Consider the following 15,452-nt stretch of genomic DNA (forward strand, 5'->3'; position numbering starts at 1 on the left):
GTAGAGAGAACTATAAAGAATACAAATACCTTACACACAGTTTTAAAATGAGAAACCCGGGCATTACAGACAGTGAATGTCAAGACGGTCTTAGGTTTTTCTCAGTATGGGGCATGCTATGACTATTTAAAAATCCTATGAGAGAGGATTTTTCATAGGAAAAGCAAGTCCCTAATGACTTATCCTGAATTATTTCAGACGAACCCAAAGGGGAAAAGATTCTGTCTGAGTGAAACAACATTACTGCTACCGGGGAGTACGGTTGAGAGAACGATGCCACGGCTTTATTTGCTTGCAGTGGGAGAATTGTTTATCTTTAGATTAAAAACTCATCATTATCTTGGCAAAGCCGAAGTAACATATGGAGGGAAAACAACTCCGGGAACAAGGCAGCCTTTGCAAATGAGCATTTAAAAGGAAGCTGTATGATTGTGGTCTTGAATTGGCCTTGACCATGGGTCCTTTCACCAGTCTGTGACTAAAGTAGATGTCACCACCTGCCTCAGCATTTCATTGTGAGGATGAAATAGGTTATAATATGTTGAGGCATTTTTGTACCATAGACTACTTCAACATTTGTTAATTGTTAATTTTCTAAATGTGTAATTCAAAATTGTTAGAAAATTTTTCTTGCAAAGCCCAGTCTTTAAACAAATAATAAATGAGAAAGCTTAGAAAGATGGGTAAAAATCACTTGGCTAAATCCAAACGTCCTCTTACTGCCTAGTTCCTAATGGGTGCCATTTTTAATGTGATACAAGTTCCATGCTGATACTGATTTAATGTTCCCCATCCACCATGCATTCAACTTTGCATAGAAATAAAGTTTCTCTGAGGACACAAAATAATTGATAAAAATGCATTTTTATTTGAAAAGTGTACAGGAACAATCACTGAATAAGTTCTCAACCATAGTATTCAAACCCAGATACCACAAAATCATTGGATGCTATGATTTCTGAAGTCACTAGAACTTTGGTACAAGAAAATAATGACCTAACGGTGTTTGTCAGGCACCACAGTCTATTCAGGGGCACAGAGAATAAAAACTCCATGTTTAAGATTTTTAATTTACATTCATAGCACTAGACAAAACAGAGATCTGTGTAAAGGACAGACAAAACAATAAACGTGCTTAGCCTAAAAATGAGGATAATATCACTTAAAGGTAGACTGCTGGGAGCAGTGAAGCACTCCAGGGTTATGTCAGAACATTGTCTACTTTTAAGACATTAAGCAGGACAACTTACTTTTCTTAAATAATTTCAGATGCACTCAGTGTCTTTTACAAGGCTATGGATACAAAAGCCCTATTTGTACAAGGAGGATTTCGACCAAGTTTTAATATACTATCTAGAATGTAATAGGACTCTTTGAACGAAATACAAGAAGACATCCAAAATGAAACCAAACTCATATTTTTTCAATAACTTGAGATATATTAAACATTTTCAATCAAACACAATGACCTCAAGTTGACTACTCATTTATAGCTTCCAAATACCTCTACTAAAATTAGTGTTTTGTCCCTGCTATGACACTTCCTTTCACAAGTGGTTTAAATTACGAATGATTTTTAAAATTACTTTTAGCTTGTGATAATAGTGTCTGTTCATGAAATGGAACATAATTTACAAACCAGTTTCTTATATATGTTCTCTTTTGAGCCTGACATGACCTTTGTGAGGCACACAGTGTTTATAAGCCGCATATGAGGAGAAGCCACTAAGATATTTAATGATATATCCATGGTGCCCAAATTCTTCTTTAGCCACTCTCCTTTCTACAATACTAAGCTTCCTCTCAAAGAGCATTTCAAAAAGTAACCTGGAGAATAGAAGAGTAAGGATAAGCCTATTTGCTAGGGACAGACACTATTTTGACGTGGGAATAGACATAAGGACAACAGCTGCTGGTTAAATAAAGAATCCATTAGGTTAAGGACAGACTTGCCGGCTCCTACAGAATTTGCTAATGATCCTTAAAGACTAAGTCAGTGGAAGGATATTAGCCATGACTTCCACGATCTGTTGGCGATGAAAAGAACTGGGAAACAAATTTAAACGACTCAATCCAAAGATGGTGCTTTTGTATATTTTTTCTTCATAAAAGATGACACCCTTTTAAATAATTCCACTATTTTGGTACTAACATTTTTGTTTGTTTTTGTTCTCTCTGTATATGAAGTTAGAAAATATCTCAACCACAGACTTGGTAAAAAGAGCTCCACAGAGAAGCATCTTGGTGACGTCACTCCTTGAAAAATCAAAGTGCAATTTGTGAGAAAATTAGATTCAGACAGCATAAACAAAATGTTTCTAAGTTTCCCAAATTTTGATACCAATAATAAAATATTTGGTGTTTAAATATTTTTATTAGCTTAGTTCTAAGGGCGTAAACCTCTACTTGGTAGGTAAAAATGATGAATAAATATTTGCCAGAGATCTAGTTTCAAAAACTCTTTTGCTAAGTCTTTTTTTTTTTTTAATTACCTAAAAATCAACCTTTTAAGTATGGCCGTATCCACGTTCTGCCGTATTGAAGAACTCTATTTAGATAACTTGTAATAGCTCTAGTTCTTGTTCAACAATGTCATTGTGGTTGGGTCTCCACCCAAGAATTCTAAGGCAAGAAGTTTATAAAATTCCCTACATATCTAACAATGACTTTTATCAGTTCTACTTTATGGGATAAGTATCTTTATGGATTTATAAAACATTAACACTCACCTCAGATACTATTCTATATGTACTTTCCACGTTTAAGAGCTCCGCACTTCCCAGAATTAAGTTTATATCGTCTTGGTCAAAAGTCAAGAAGAAAATATAGCTTTTGGTGAATTCTTAGACAACCTTTTCAAATATAGACAGCATCTTGGCATTTTTAAAAATGATAAAGCTTTCCCTAAAATATCCAAATATATTAGACTTCTTTTAATGCTTTAACGCTGGATAGTAGAAGGTGAAAGACAACTTTTCTATCGCTTTGGCTAACCTCAGCTCTCAGGGCCTCCTTTCAAAGAGTTATTAAGTATCTTCGGAAGCCAGGAACCTCAATATTACCTCTTCACAGATCGAATTTTAGAGTATAACTCCAAAGCTCATTACGGATGAGGATTTTCCCTCAAAGTCTTAGTGTGATACACAATGAGGAAAGTGTATGTACCCTTTTTTCACAAGGACAGAGATACACAACAGTGAACAGTCTTGTTCCATGGACACAGGTTCCAGGTTATGTACTATGCACACTCTGTCTATTGCATATACTGCTTCTCTTTCTAACCACTGCACTCACTCCATTGGTGAGAATACATATGAGCTCCATCAAATGTATTGATTCCTAGTGAGCAAAATTTACAGTTTGGAGAATATTTTGACTGTTATTAAATTTTTTTTAATGTAGTTATGTCCTTCGCCATGGCCAAGCTTCTTTCTCTTATAAAGGAGACAAGAAAGGCTGATTAAAACTATTGCCCAGTTCATCCTACCTGTACAGGTTGGCAGAGAATAACATACTAGAAACATAACAAAGACACCCACTGATACATAGAGTGGCCTGTCTGGTTAAAAATAACAGATAAAATATTTACTTTAGAAAATGCTGGTCTTGAATTTTTTGCAGTGTGATGGCTGATAATATGGAAATGATAGGAAATTGCCTAGAGGGGTGACTTGCAAGAATTTTAAAACTCTTATGTAGGGACCCACAGGCTCAATTCTTAGCATTTAGCATTTCTCTGCCAATTCATGACTTGTTACCCTCGTCATACCAAGACCAGCGTGTTCTCTCAAGTATTTCTGGTACATTTCTCAAAAGGACTTTTCCTCTTTTATATTAAAAGGTAACTTTGTACCTAATCACAGTTAAGAGTCTCAAGTAACGCCCACTACCTGAGAAGTGAGCTGGGAGACCAGGAGATTGTGGCAATCACCTCCAGATTCCCAGTAACATCCTTGTTCCCTTTGCTGAAGACATCAGAATACCCTCAGTGACCTTAGTGTCTCTGTGAGGCCCTCCTATAATATGATATTATTGGAAATAAGCTTTGTGGCTGGAGACCAATTTGGTCATGGACTTATCCGAGGCACTGTGTTAGACCAATGTAAACATCAAACCAGTGCAAACACCCCAGAAATGGTTTCTACACGAGAAAAGAATTTCAAGTACGTTTTAAATATTTCTCCAAAATACAATATGATTTACTAAAGCATTTGAGAGAGAATAAATAACAGGACACATCTTGGCTAAAAATACATGCTGTTGTGATTTGAAGGGGGTATGCAATTCTTTAAAGTATTCTGCATACTTCATGGCCCCAAATCAATTTGAAATTGTAAAATGAATTATATGGAACAATTAATTCTGAAACAAGGAAAGAAGGAATTTCTAGTACTGGTTACATAGAATTTGGCGTCAGATGGTAAACTTGACAAAGAAAATATTTTTTTAGATCAAGAATTTATTTACAAGTAGAATACAATTTTAAAGTAATCTTCTTATCTGTTTTAAATTTCATTCCTCTTGGGATTATTACTCAATAATTGTTAGTTTTATAGACATAGTTCTATAATTATGGGCATCATCACCATCTGCTTCATGCTACAGCTATCAAATAATGATCTTTAAATAGATCCTAAATAAATGCTTCTCAAATGACTGACAACGACAGAATCTTGGCATAAGTAAATCAATCATCTAACTGGAAAATTAATAGAACAAAAAGACATATCCAAAATAGAATACCTTTAGGATTTTATAAAGGCTAGCCATTCCCCATTAAGAAATGCAGGGGACACCCAATTTGAATTCAAAGAAAAAATTGATATAATGACCACAAAAGTTCACCAAATTTTGCCACAGTGATGGTTATATTGTTTTTGCTCAATTTTCTTCCAGAAGAAACATCCTTGACGTTAGCTAATAGCTTTCTATCCCCACAGCACAGGCACTGAGGTCATGAAGAGCATCAGAAAGAAGAACACCAACGGAGGGAATACCCGACTGTGATTGATCTTAGAAGCTGGCATCGTGCTGCAGAGATCAAGGAACTGAGCAGTTAACACAGAGAATTTCACAGGGGCTAATTGCATCAAAGCTTCCAAATTGCCTTGATTCGTGGCACATTTCTGGGTCTAGTCCATCCTCAGAACATTATAAATAGACAATCTCTTGGATCTGTGTTCTTGAAACTGATTCAATATCAGATGGAGGTTGGTGGGGAGAGGCTATAGGGGCCTGGGATTTAGGGTTTCCAATGTCGGTAACTGAACAAAAAAAATATGCAGAGAGTACAGAAAAGTGAAGTTTAATTGGCAAATTTTCAAATGAAGAGGAACCATCATGTAGAAAAATCATATACTCATAACAAAAAGAGAAAACTTGAAGTATGGTGGCTTTGTTACTGATAAAATTGACTGAAATAGTTAAATAATAGTTTGATAGGAGTGGCTTATGTTTAGCAGAAACTAAGATAAAAAACTAATGCAATGTTAGTTTAAACACAATAGTAAGAATAGACCAATGGAAAATATGTTTGTGATCATTTTTAGGAAAAAAAGGCAGCTTTAGGTGAAGCAGTAAAGCGATCCACAAAGTTTTTGGTGAGATAAGATACAGTTTGATCTCTGCCAACCCCAAATATAGCTCAACCCTGGGTATTTTTGCCTTAGGCAAAAGATAAACAAATGTTAAATATATTGTAATATGGCATGAGGTATCACCAATTTTTATGTGACTAATGACATGAAAATTCAGAGTGACCATAAAATTGATCCATCATTATTCTGAAGTTATTGATCTACAAAGTGACAATATCTGTATTTTCACAATTGATTCAAAACCAGGGGTGAGTGTGGGTTAGAGGGGAGAAATGTGATTTAGAGTTTCCAGTGCTTTTGTAAATTAAAAAGAAATTCAAAATTAATAGTCACTTTTTGTGTCATATCACCAGCCTATTTTCCCTAAAAAAAAATTAAGGCTAGTTTTTCTTGACTGAATTTTTAAAGAGAGATTTAATAAACAGCAATCTTTAGTTTCTCCATGTGACTATCACCATTTGCTAAAAAAGAAATGAAATGCAAAGCTGAACACTGCACCAATTTCTAAAATTTTGTTTGAAATGGAAACCTCTGGAGACTCTTAGCCCCAGCTGATGTCAACTTCTAATTGGCTTGAGTGAAATTTGGCTAAGTAACTCTTTCAGACATCTCTAACAGATACATTTAATTTCAGTTGTCCAAATGCCACGTTCCCATATTTTCATTTTTCTCCCAGGGCATCTCTCTTGTACTTTGTCATTCACAGTCTTATTCTTGTCTATCTGCCATTTATCAAGAATATAAAAATGGCATTATTACACGATCTCCTACATTTTCATAGAAGTCTGACATCCATTCTCTCATAACCTTATCAGTAATTTAGTCATTCTAGAACAGCCATTGGGGGTACAGAGTAATGTCATTCTTAATGAACCACTTAGAATTCTTTATTGTGTATCCATTTTTAGTTAACGTGTTTCCCCCAATGCAGATTTAAAAGTATGAATCAGATTCTACATAAGAAGGAAATCCAATCTTTTAAAAAAATCGTATTTCCATATTTTCCCTTTAGTAGCCTATCCTGTTCCCCAATGTGACAACATAAATTTTTGTTCCAATTTAAAACTCACTGATACTTCTTTTTGTGTGCTCTCTTAGATACTCATTTCTTTATAAGCAAAGCAGATTGAGCATCCATGATGGTACAATCACATTAGGAGATCTGTGATCTTGTTTGGAGGGGCCTGAGGGACAACTGGTCAATTCTTTTGAACACTGTTGACTATTCTGGTTTCTTAAAATAGATTTTCTGGCAGAAAAAGAAAGACATGCCATTATGCATGGTCTACTCAACAATTTCATGGTTGGTTGCTGTTTTGGGAAGTAATATTTGGATGGGGTTCTTGATGACCAGTTCCTGCATGGAGTCTAGCAGGCACATTTCTTCTCTGCAGGCTTTTCTCCATCTAGCTTTCCAGAGTTTCCACCATTGACAGTGTCGGAGACTTGTGTCTTCTCTACACACTGTTCCATTCGCTTCATTATCAAGTCCAGAAGGGTTTCCACAGCTTTTTCCACGTTCTGGCCAGTCGCTGCACTTGTTTCAAAATATGGTATGCTAGCATAGAAGAGATGACAAACATTTTTGAGAGGAAGAAATTAGACAAGATACAAGATGTACAAATGAGTCACACATGCAAAAGCATGGCTGGCTGAGAGATTGCGAAATAATCATGATTTTGCTGGCTAAGTGGGAAAGCATCCTTGTTTTTCCGCAGTGAGTAAATATCAGTGGGCTGCTCTTTGATAGGAACATAACCAGTTTTGTGGGCAAAGAAACTGATATAGAAGGTACTCAGGAACTTGATGCCAAAGCATTATCACTATTTCCAAAACAAGGGTAAAAATGTGTAAATTATGGATCAATGCTACCATTAAAATATTACTTCCCTCCAATCAATTATCTGGAAATCTGATTTAGAAATTAAGCATGCACTGAATAGGATATCCATGCGAATACAGTCTATATTTATTTGGAATCAAGTTTCAAGAAGACATGTTCCTTTTTAAAGCTCTCAGGGAAAATCCTTCAGTAAAAAATTGGCAGATATGATGAAATTGCTTTAAACTTAAAAAATAATGACAAAGTCTGCCTTGGAAATCAGTTTATGATTGCATGCGGTGTTTTCTGATTTGTTTTGTTTTGTTTTTTTGAGGAAGATTAGCCCTGAACTAACTGCTGCCAAACCTCCTCCTTTTGCTGAGGAAGACTGGCCCTGAGCTAACATCCATGCCAATCATCCTCTACTTTATACATGGGATGCCTACCACAGGATGGTGTGCCAAGCGGTGCAATGCCCGCACTCGGGATCCAAACTGGCGAACCTTGGGCCACCGAAGCAGAACGTTCCCACTTAACTGCTGCGCCACGGGGTCGGGCCCGCATGGGGTGTTTTTAATTTTATTTTAATCTGCCACTTAAGCTTGGTTAGGATAAAGATTTCAATATTACATCAATATCAGGTATTATTCCTCAGAGTTTTACAGCTATCAACTGAGAGGCAGTAGAGGGTATTGATCTGAGACTGCTGGGTTGAATTCAAGCTCTGCCACTTGCTACTTATGTGGCCTTCCATCAGTTACTTAATCTCTCTGTGTCTCAATTCCTCATCTATAAATTGGGATAATTTTAGGTCTCCTATATATGGTTATAAGGGGTTAAATGAGTTAAAATCTAGGAACAATTGTTAGCGCATAGTAAGTATTCAGTAAACGTTAGCTGCTATTTTTCTTAAGTAATTGATTTAAAACATTGATACAAGGGTTTTTCTCCTGGTATCGACTTCATGTCCCCATCCCATTACTAAGCAGCAGTGTGCAAGGTCAGATAACATCTCCCTATCACTGACTTACCCGTATTTGTCAGCCAGGTCCCGGGCTTGCCGTTCGTTGACTTCCCTCTGGTCTGGCAGGTCTGCCTTGTTGCCAATTAATACTATATCTGGATTTTCACAATAAGCATTTGCTTGCAGTTGGCCTTAGAAAGAAAGCAGATGGAACCAGCAAGTTAGTTATAAACAAGTGATGTCAAATGACTGCTCCTACTTTAGATTCCTAATCTAATCGATCATCTCCAGCTTGGCTGCTTCCTAGTTACGTGATATTAGCCAAGTTACTTAACTCTACTCAGCTGCAGTGGAGATAATGCCTCACAAATTGCAGATGGTGAATATTAATAATAATTTATATGAAGCACCTATCAGGGCTCATCTACATCTGGGGAAGTGCCCTGCGAGGCGGCCATGATGCTTCATCCCATTTGTTCCTCAGATAGAAGTGGAGATACTAGAACCTGATGTTAGAGGCACAGGTTCGCTCCTTCCTTTAGGAGGCTGCTACATTTCCGTCTCCTGAAGTCCAAGGTGATGATATAAGAGCAGAACATTTTCGAACCTCCACAAATTCATGTAGAAATTATTTTAAGACAGGTAATTTTTCTCTTTTCTCCAGGAAACACTGTTCAAAAGAAAGAGAGAGAGAGAAGAAAGACGAGAGAGGGAGGGAGAGGGGGAGAGCGGGAAGGAAGGAAGGAAGATGGAAGGGAGGAAGGAAGTGATAAACCTGTCAACCTCTCTTTTCAAGATTTCAGGGGCTACCTTAATGTCTATCTCAAGGCATGCTGGGTGCAACCTTGCTGAGCCAGAGAAAGAAGACAAAGCCTTATCGTGTAACACTGACTACTTGGGTGTTAGAAATTAAAGTGTTGTTAGACATGGCAATTAATGATCTTAAATCCCAACAGTATCCTTCTGGAAATTTTTAAAAACAAGAGTCTTGTCTGCTTTGAAAAAGGATGGACAAATCATTCTCTGAAGGAATCTGATAATCTTATTATCTCCTCAGAATCTAATAATACCACCAAAATTTGGATACACAAATACAATAATAAAAAGAAATAGAGACAGATCCTAGGATAAACACTCATTTGGAGATTAAGAAAGTCAGAATTGGTTGATATTTTTCCCCATGGTAGCAACTGTGTTGAACTCATATTTAAAACAGTTATAGATACTAATTATTAATTATAAATAATAAGTAATCATATGAAATATATATTTTTTGAGCATCTACTCTGTGCCAGACCCTCGTCCAGGCTTTGGGCTCTTGTGATGGAACAAGAACACAAAGTCTGTGTTTTCACAGAGCTCACATTCTAATGGTGGAGAGTCAAGACCACAAACAAACAAATATATAATGAAATGTCAGGTGGTGGCAGTGATGGTGGGAAATATAGGGTATTGAGGGGATACAAAATAATGAAGGACACTATTTTAGATGAGGTGGTCAGGAAAGGCTTCTCCCAAGAGATAAATAAGGTTTGAACAAAAACTTGAAGGACATGAATGAACTAGCACACACTGTAAGTGGGAGGAGAGAAATCAAGGCCAAGGCACTCGGAAGTACAAAGGCCCTGAGGCAGAACTGTGGCTTTCGTTCTGGGAACAGTAGGAGAGGTGTTTGGTTAGCAGCCAGTGAGCTGGGGCACAGAGCAAGAGCAAATTTGAGGGGAGTCTGAGGCCTCATCACCATGGCCTTGACGGTGGGTGAAGAACTCTGGATTTCATTTCAAGTGAGACAGGAGGTCCTAGAAGGACTTTGAGCAGGAGAATAGCATGATCCAATTTTTTTAAAAAATGCCACTCTCGGGCTGGCTCCGTGGCCGAGTGGTTAAGTTCAAATGCTCTGCTGCGGCGGCCGAGGGTTGGGATCCTGGGCGCAGACATGGTACTGCTCGTCAGGCCACATTGAGGCAGCATCCCACATCCCACAACTAGAAGGACCTGCAACTAAGATATACAACTATGTACCGGGGTGGGGGTTTGGGAAATAAAGCAGGAAAAAAAAAAAAAAGATTGGCAACAGTTGTTAGCCCAGGTGCCAATCTTTAAAAAAAAAAAAAAAGAAAAAAAACCACTCTGGCCACAGACAGCCCTGACAAATCTAGAAATGACAAGACTATCACCAGCCCCATAGGACCGCTTGTATATCCCATTAGGATAAAAATTCATATTTCTAATAAAAAATGCAAATGAAATATTCTCTTTAGTGCTACATCAATTAAAAAATAAAAGAAAATTCAAATACTACTCTTCTATTCTAACATACATCAATCTGGCTTTAATACTGATTAGGCTACTTTTAACTTTTAAATATACCTAAATTTTATAGATTTTTCTATACAAGGCTTCCTCACTTTTGAACATTTGTTCAAAAAAAGTTGGGGTTGGCCCAGTGGCATAGTGGTTGAGTTTTCACACTCTGCTTTGGCAGTCCAGGGGTTGCAAATTCAGATCCTGGGCATGGACATACACACCACTCATCAAGCCACACTGAGGCAGCATCCCACATACGAAAAATGGAGGAGGTTTGGCACAGATGTTAGCTCAGTGACAATCTTCCTCAAGCAAAAAGAGGAAGATTGGCAACAGATGTTAGCTCAGGGCCAATCTTCCTCACCAAAAGAAAAAAGGTAAAATTTCAATGTGAGCTGACTGACTGACACACTGTACCATCTTCATGTGGTTGGTCTTCTCTGGAGAAGCTTCTAACCTAATTAACCCATTCATTAATTAATCCACGAGTTAACGTGTGTGGAAGGGCACACTTTTTAGGTGCTAGTGTACTGTCTCAGAAAACACTGCTGTTTTTCTCTGTGTCCTCTCCAAGTTAGATGTAGTAGCTCATGGAGTTGTAAGATGTCTTTTAAGACTTACTGGACAAGTGGAATAAATGGCCTTTCAATTGCAATAATAATGACCTAAAATATAGGTGAAGCCACATACGCTTCTTCTAAGAGTGTCAAAGGAAAATAAAATTCCAAGCCTCCTTGAGTGATCCACATAAAGGCCAGCACTTTGAAGGTGACATAGGAAACACTAAACTCTTGACTTCCCAGGGTCAATCTCTGGTACTCAATCCAGTTTCATTTGGAGAGGCAAACAAGCAAATACAGCTGTTGGGTCCCAAAGCGGCCAACACAAGTTACTAGGTGCAACTTACTCATCCAGTTTCTGACATTTAAGAAGCTCTGTTGACTGGTGAGGTCAAACATTAATAAGAAGCCCATGGCGTCTCTGAAAAACGCGGTGGTGAGGCTCCGGAATCTGCCAAGATAACACAGGGGGTAGTTCTGAACATTAGTTGACATATGTATTATGGTGACAATACAAACAACTCTATTTCCCTTTCAAATATGCAATCTCCATGGCATCCCTTACAGATTATCCTACAGAAGGGGAGAGTGGGCAGAAAGACTGGCCAAGGGTCAGGAGAGAACATCCAGTTGTAGATTTTTTTGAAGACCACATTCTAGCTTTATGTTCTATAGCATTTATACACACAGAACTGATAACATTCAATCACACGCTTGCTTACACAGCCCCTTGGACTCTTTCTCTTGTTGGATCGTGGGCATCTTGCGGTTCACAATTAAAATGGAAGCCACTTTAGAATGGGGACTTTAACTTATACTTTTCAATCTCCCTTGTCTGTGCCCAGAAGAAAGCTTGGCACAAGGTAGCCTGAAAATGAATGCTTGTGATTAATGCAGAAAACCCCAACTTGATGGCAGCTGGAACTAGGATTCTTTTGTAGGGAAAAACAACGTTGGTGCAAAAACTCTTGTGTAAGCACTGTTTGGGGTTAAAACTGAGCTTTCAGCTGGCATCTGTGGAAAGACACTGACGAAGAGAGAAGACTGAAGAAAGGCAGAAGAGGAAGATGACGAGGAAACTGAGGGAAGGTCAGAGGGATTTAGCAGTTGGGGACAGAAGGCAAGAATGTTCATCTCTAAAGGAGGATTTTGAAGAATACAGTCTATCATGTGCAAAGGAAAGACTTTCTCTACCCTGCTCCTCCCTGCTCCACCCCAACATCTTCAGTGAACTTGACAATGTGCTAGGATCCACGTTAAAGTCAGGAATGGGCAAAGTCTGAGACCACACATAGGGACCAGAGAAGATTTGGGTAATAGTCATAGAGAAGTGATTTTGGCCATGAGCTTTTAGAAAGGTATACAACTTTGAAATATCCTTCTTATCCTAAATATCTTCCTAATTTTTGGTCAATTTCCGTCTACTTGAAGATTCTTTGGCTTCCTTAGGGTTCTATTCTCGACTCCTTCTCATGCTAAATACACTCGCTGAGTAATCTCTTCTACTTCCCTGGCTCAGTTATCGCCTATATTTTGAACCCCAAATTTCTAGGTCTAGATCTTTCCTGCACTTCACACTGTGTGCCCAGTTACTTGTTGGATATTTCCACTTGGAGGAAACTAAGGTACCTCCAACTTCATGTGTCTAAAACCAAACTGGCCCCTCCTCCTGATTTCTTTTTCTGTCCATGGCATCGCCATCCTCCTGGTTGCCAAAGCCTCTTTCCTTCACCTGCTGTGTACAAACAATCAACAAATATCTCCTGACCTTCTCATTTCTATCCAGCTACCCTGTCACAACTCTAGTTTTGAACCCATTATCTTTCACCTGGATAATTTCAACAGCCTTCTCCATAGGCTTCCAGTCTCCAGTTTTGTTTGGGATCCTCTTCTTTTCTGATTTCTTCCTAGTGATTATTTAAATCCTCTGCTAAAAACATTTTAATGATGCATTGCTCTTAAGATAATGACTGAACTCTTTAATAAGCTGTCAAGGCTCTGCATGAACGGACCCTTGTTTATCTATCCAGCTTCATCTCTTGACTACCCACAGGCATGCTGATCTTCTTTTAGTTCTCAGAAAGTTCACTCTTTCCCTTGGGCTTTCACCCATGCTGTTGCCTCTGTGGGTAACTCCACCTTAATGCTTCCTTTGCCTCCTACCCTGTTAGCCTGGATAAGACTCCCTCATACATTGCATATGAGTATATATATGACAGTATCAGAGGAAATACCACTTCCTCAAGCAGCCTTCCCAACACCTACATCTGGGTTATGGGCTCCTCCTGGTGCATCTGCCTATCACCCCTTGTTTTCTGTTGCTGTCCTAAGGCTATATTGCAATTCTTGGTTATTTGTCCAAATTCCACCCTGGATTATAGGCTCCAAGAGCAAAGGAGCTGCGTTTTTAAGTTGCTATCCATTATATTTGCATGGCCCTAAACACAGTATTTATTCACTGAAAGTTTATTATATTAAGAGAAAGAAATAAAGAGAATAGCAAAGGAGATAAAATTATTAAAGATTTAAATGCCTTCACTAGAGAACAATAGTTCTAATGCCACAGCAGGGAGAAGAGATATTTTAACAAATATTTATTTCCATATTAGGATCTCTTTGGTAGGGCATAATCATGATGATTATGAAATGCCAAAATTTTACCCATTTTTTTCTTGTGGATTTGCTCCGACCAGTCGCTGGAGGCTCACAGAGATTACAGTGACTCTACTGAATGGTCCTCTCTCTTTGGGGACTAGCTGTACTCACAAAATTGTCTCCTACTCAACCACAGCAGTGTGGCTAGTTCAACCATAATCGTCTGCTCTCAGTCCTCCTCCTAAGAGTGTGTGTGTGTCTGTGTGTGTCTTTTGAGGACAAGACCGTGCTTTATCCCCTCTCATTGCTCACAGCACTTGACAAAGTTACTGAAAAACACGCTTGTGGTATGCATCTCATTGGGGCAAACACTTTTGCATCCACAGCAAGATGGATAGGACATTCTTGCTCTGAACCAGGCTCATATCCTGGACCACTCTGCTCAGTACCCTTGCCATCCCCCATTCTTCCCACAGTTTACTCCAGGGGAAAAGTTCCCAGCTGCATTCCAGCTTCACCCACTGACTTCATTCTGTCCCCAGGGTGGAGAAAGCTAGGCCCTCATAAAAAACAGACCCCAGGGTCATATGATTGTTCTTTCTCCATCCCTGGGAAGAGCTCTGCCTTGTATCCTATAGGTTTACATAAGGGGTATGATTTTTTTCCTTCTTCCCACAATGTCACTTTTATCAATAACCATTCTCTTACATAGATTATATTGCCAGATGTCCTCAAGCACAGGATTGAGGTGTGAGGCATTGTTTATCTTGTTGCTTAGCTACCTCTTATATTTACAGAATACAAAATTTTCAAGGAATGAATAACCTTGGTGTTACTAAGACTGTCCCGAGTATTCCCCGTCTCCCTCAGAGAGCAGCTGTCTTAAGGGGACGGATGAGAGAAGCCTGCCATTATGCTAGGCTGACATATCATGTGCGAAGACATATGGAACCACATTTTCTCATAACTTCTTCAAAAATGAATTAAATTGGTCTATAAAACATACATCTTTGTGACAACAAAACTGACATATGAACAGAGATTCTTGTGAGGAATGATTTCAGAAGAACTAGCAGTGTTGAAGGATGTGTGTAAATGGAATTCACAGTCAAAAAAGCTAACAGAGAGGGCCCGCCACCTCTCCTGGCGTTTATGCTCAGTGAAAGTGAGAACATTTTGGACGCATTTCAAAATCTGAAGTGTTTACAAGCATAAACATTCTAAGACATGCGATGCAGAATTTGGGGGTATGCATCTTCTAAATATCTTCTCTGGCAGTCTAGTGCCAATTTTATTTAATCTAATATTGAAAGGCTTCACTAGCTTGGGGTCTTTAGCACTTTGAAAGCTTGGATCCCAAAGAAATATACTTTCATAAAATAATGGAATAGTACCTCCAGCTTAAAGCAATCAATGCTACTTTCTACTGACTATCTCTCGTCTTGGAGACTATACCAGAGATGATGCTAAAAAATCTAGCATGGTCGCTGCCCTTATAAAGCTGACAATTTTGTTGGGGTGAGAAGGCCACAAGTGAATCAAAGAACAGCAATTAGAGAAAAAAATAAGAGATTTGCCTTATTACAAGGTGGCATATAATTGAGTAA

General features: G+C 38.4%; 1 protein-coding gene across 2 annotated transcripts in view; it reads right to left on the reverse strand.

Moving 5' to 3' along the window:
* Positions 1–845: 845 nt before the first annotated feature.
* RAB27B (RAB27B, member RAS oncogene family) overlaps positions 846–15,452 on the reverse strand; it is a 161,876-nt gene continuing 147,269 nt past the window's right edge. For both annotated transcript variants that reach the window (XM_046671548.1, XM_046671547.1), the window contains 3 exons: positions 11,598–11,701; positions 8,451–8,574; positions 846–7,155 (listed from right to left, as the gene is read on the reverse strand). In XM_046671548.1, coding sequence (XP_046527504.1) covers positions 6,966–7,155; positions 8,451–8,574; positions 11,598–11,701 — 418 coding nt within the window. In that variant the 3' untranslated portion in view covers positions 846–6,965. The remainder of the gene's footprint in view (positions 7,156–8,450; positions 8,575–11,597; positions 11,702–15,452) is intronic.

This window comes from Equus quagga, chromosome 9 (assembly GCF_021613505.1).
Source record: "Equus quagga isolate Etosha38 chromosome 9, UCLA_HA_Equagga_1.0, whole genome shotgun sequence".
Taxonomy (NCBI): Eukaryota; Metazoa; Chordata; class Mammalia; order Perissodactyla; family Equidae; genus Equus; species Equus quagga.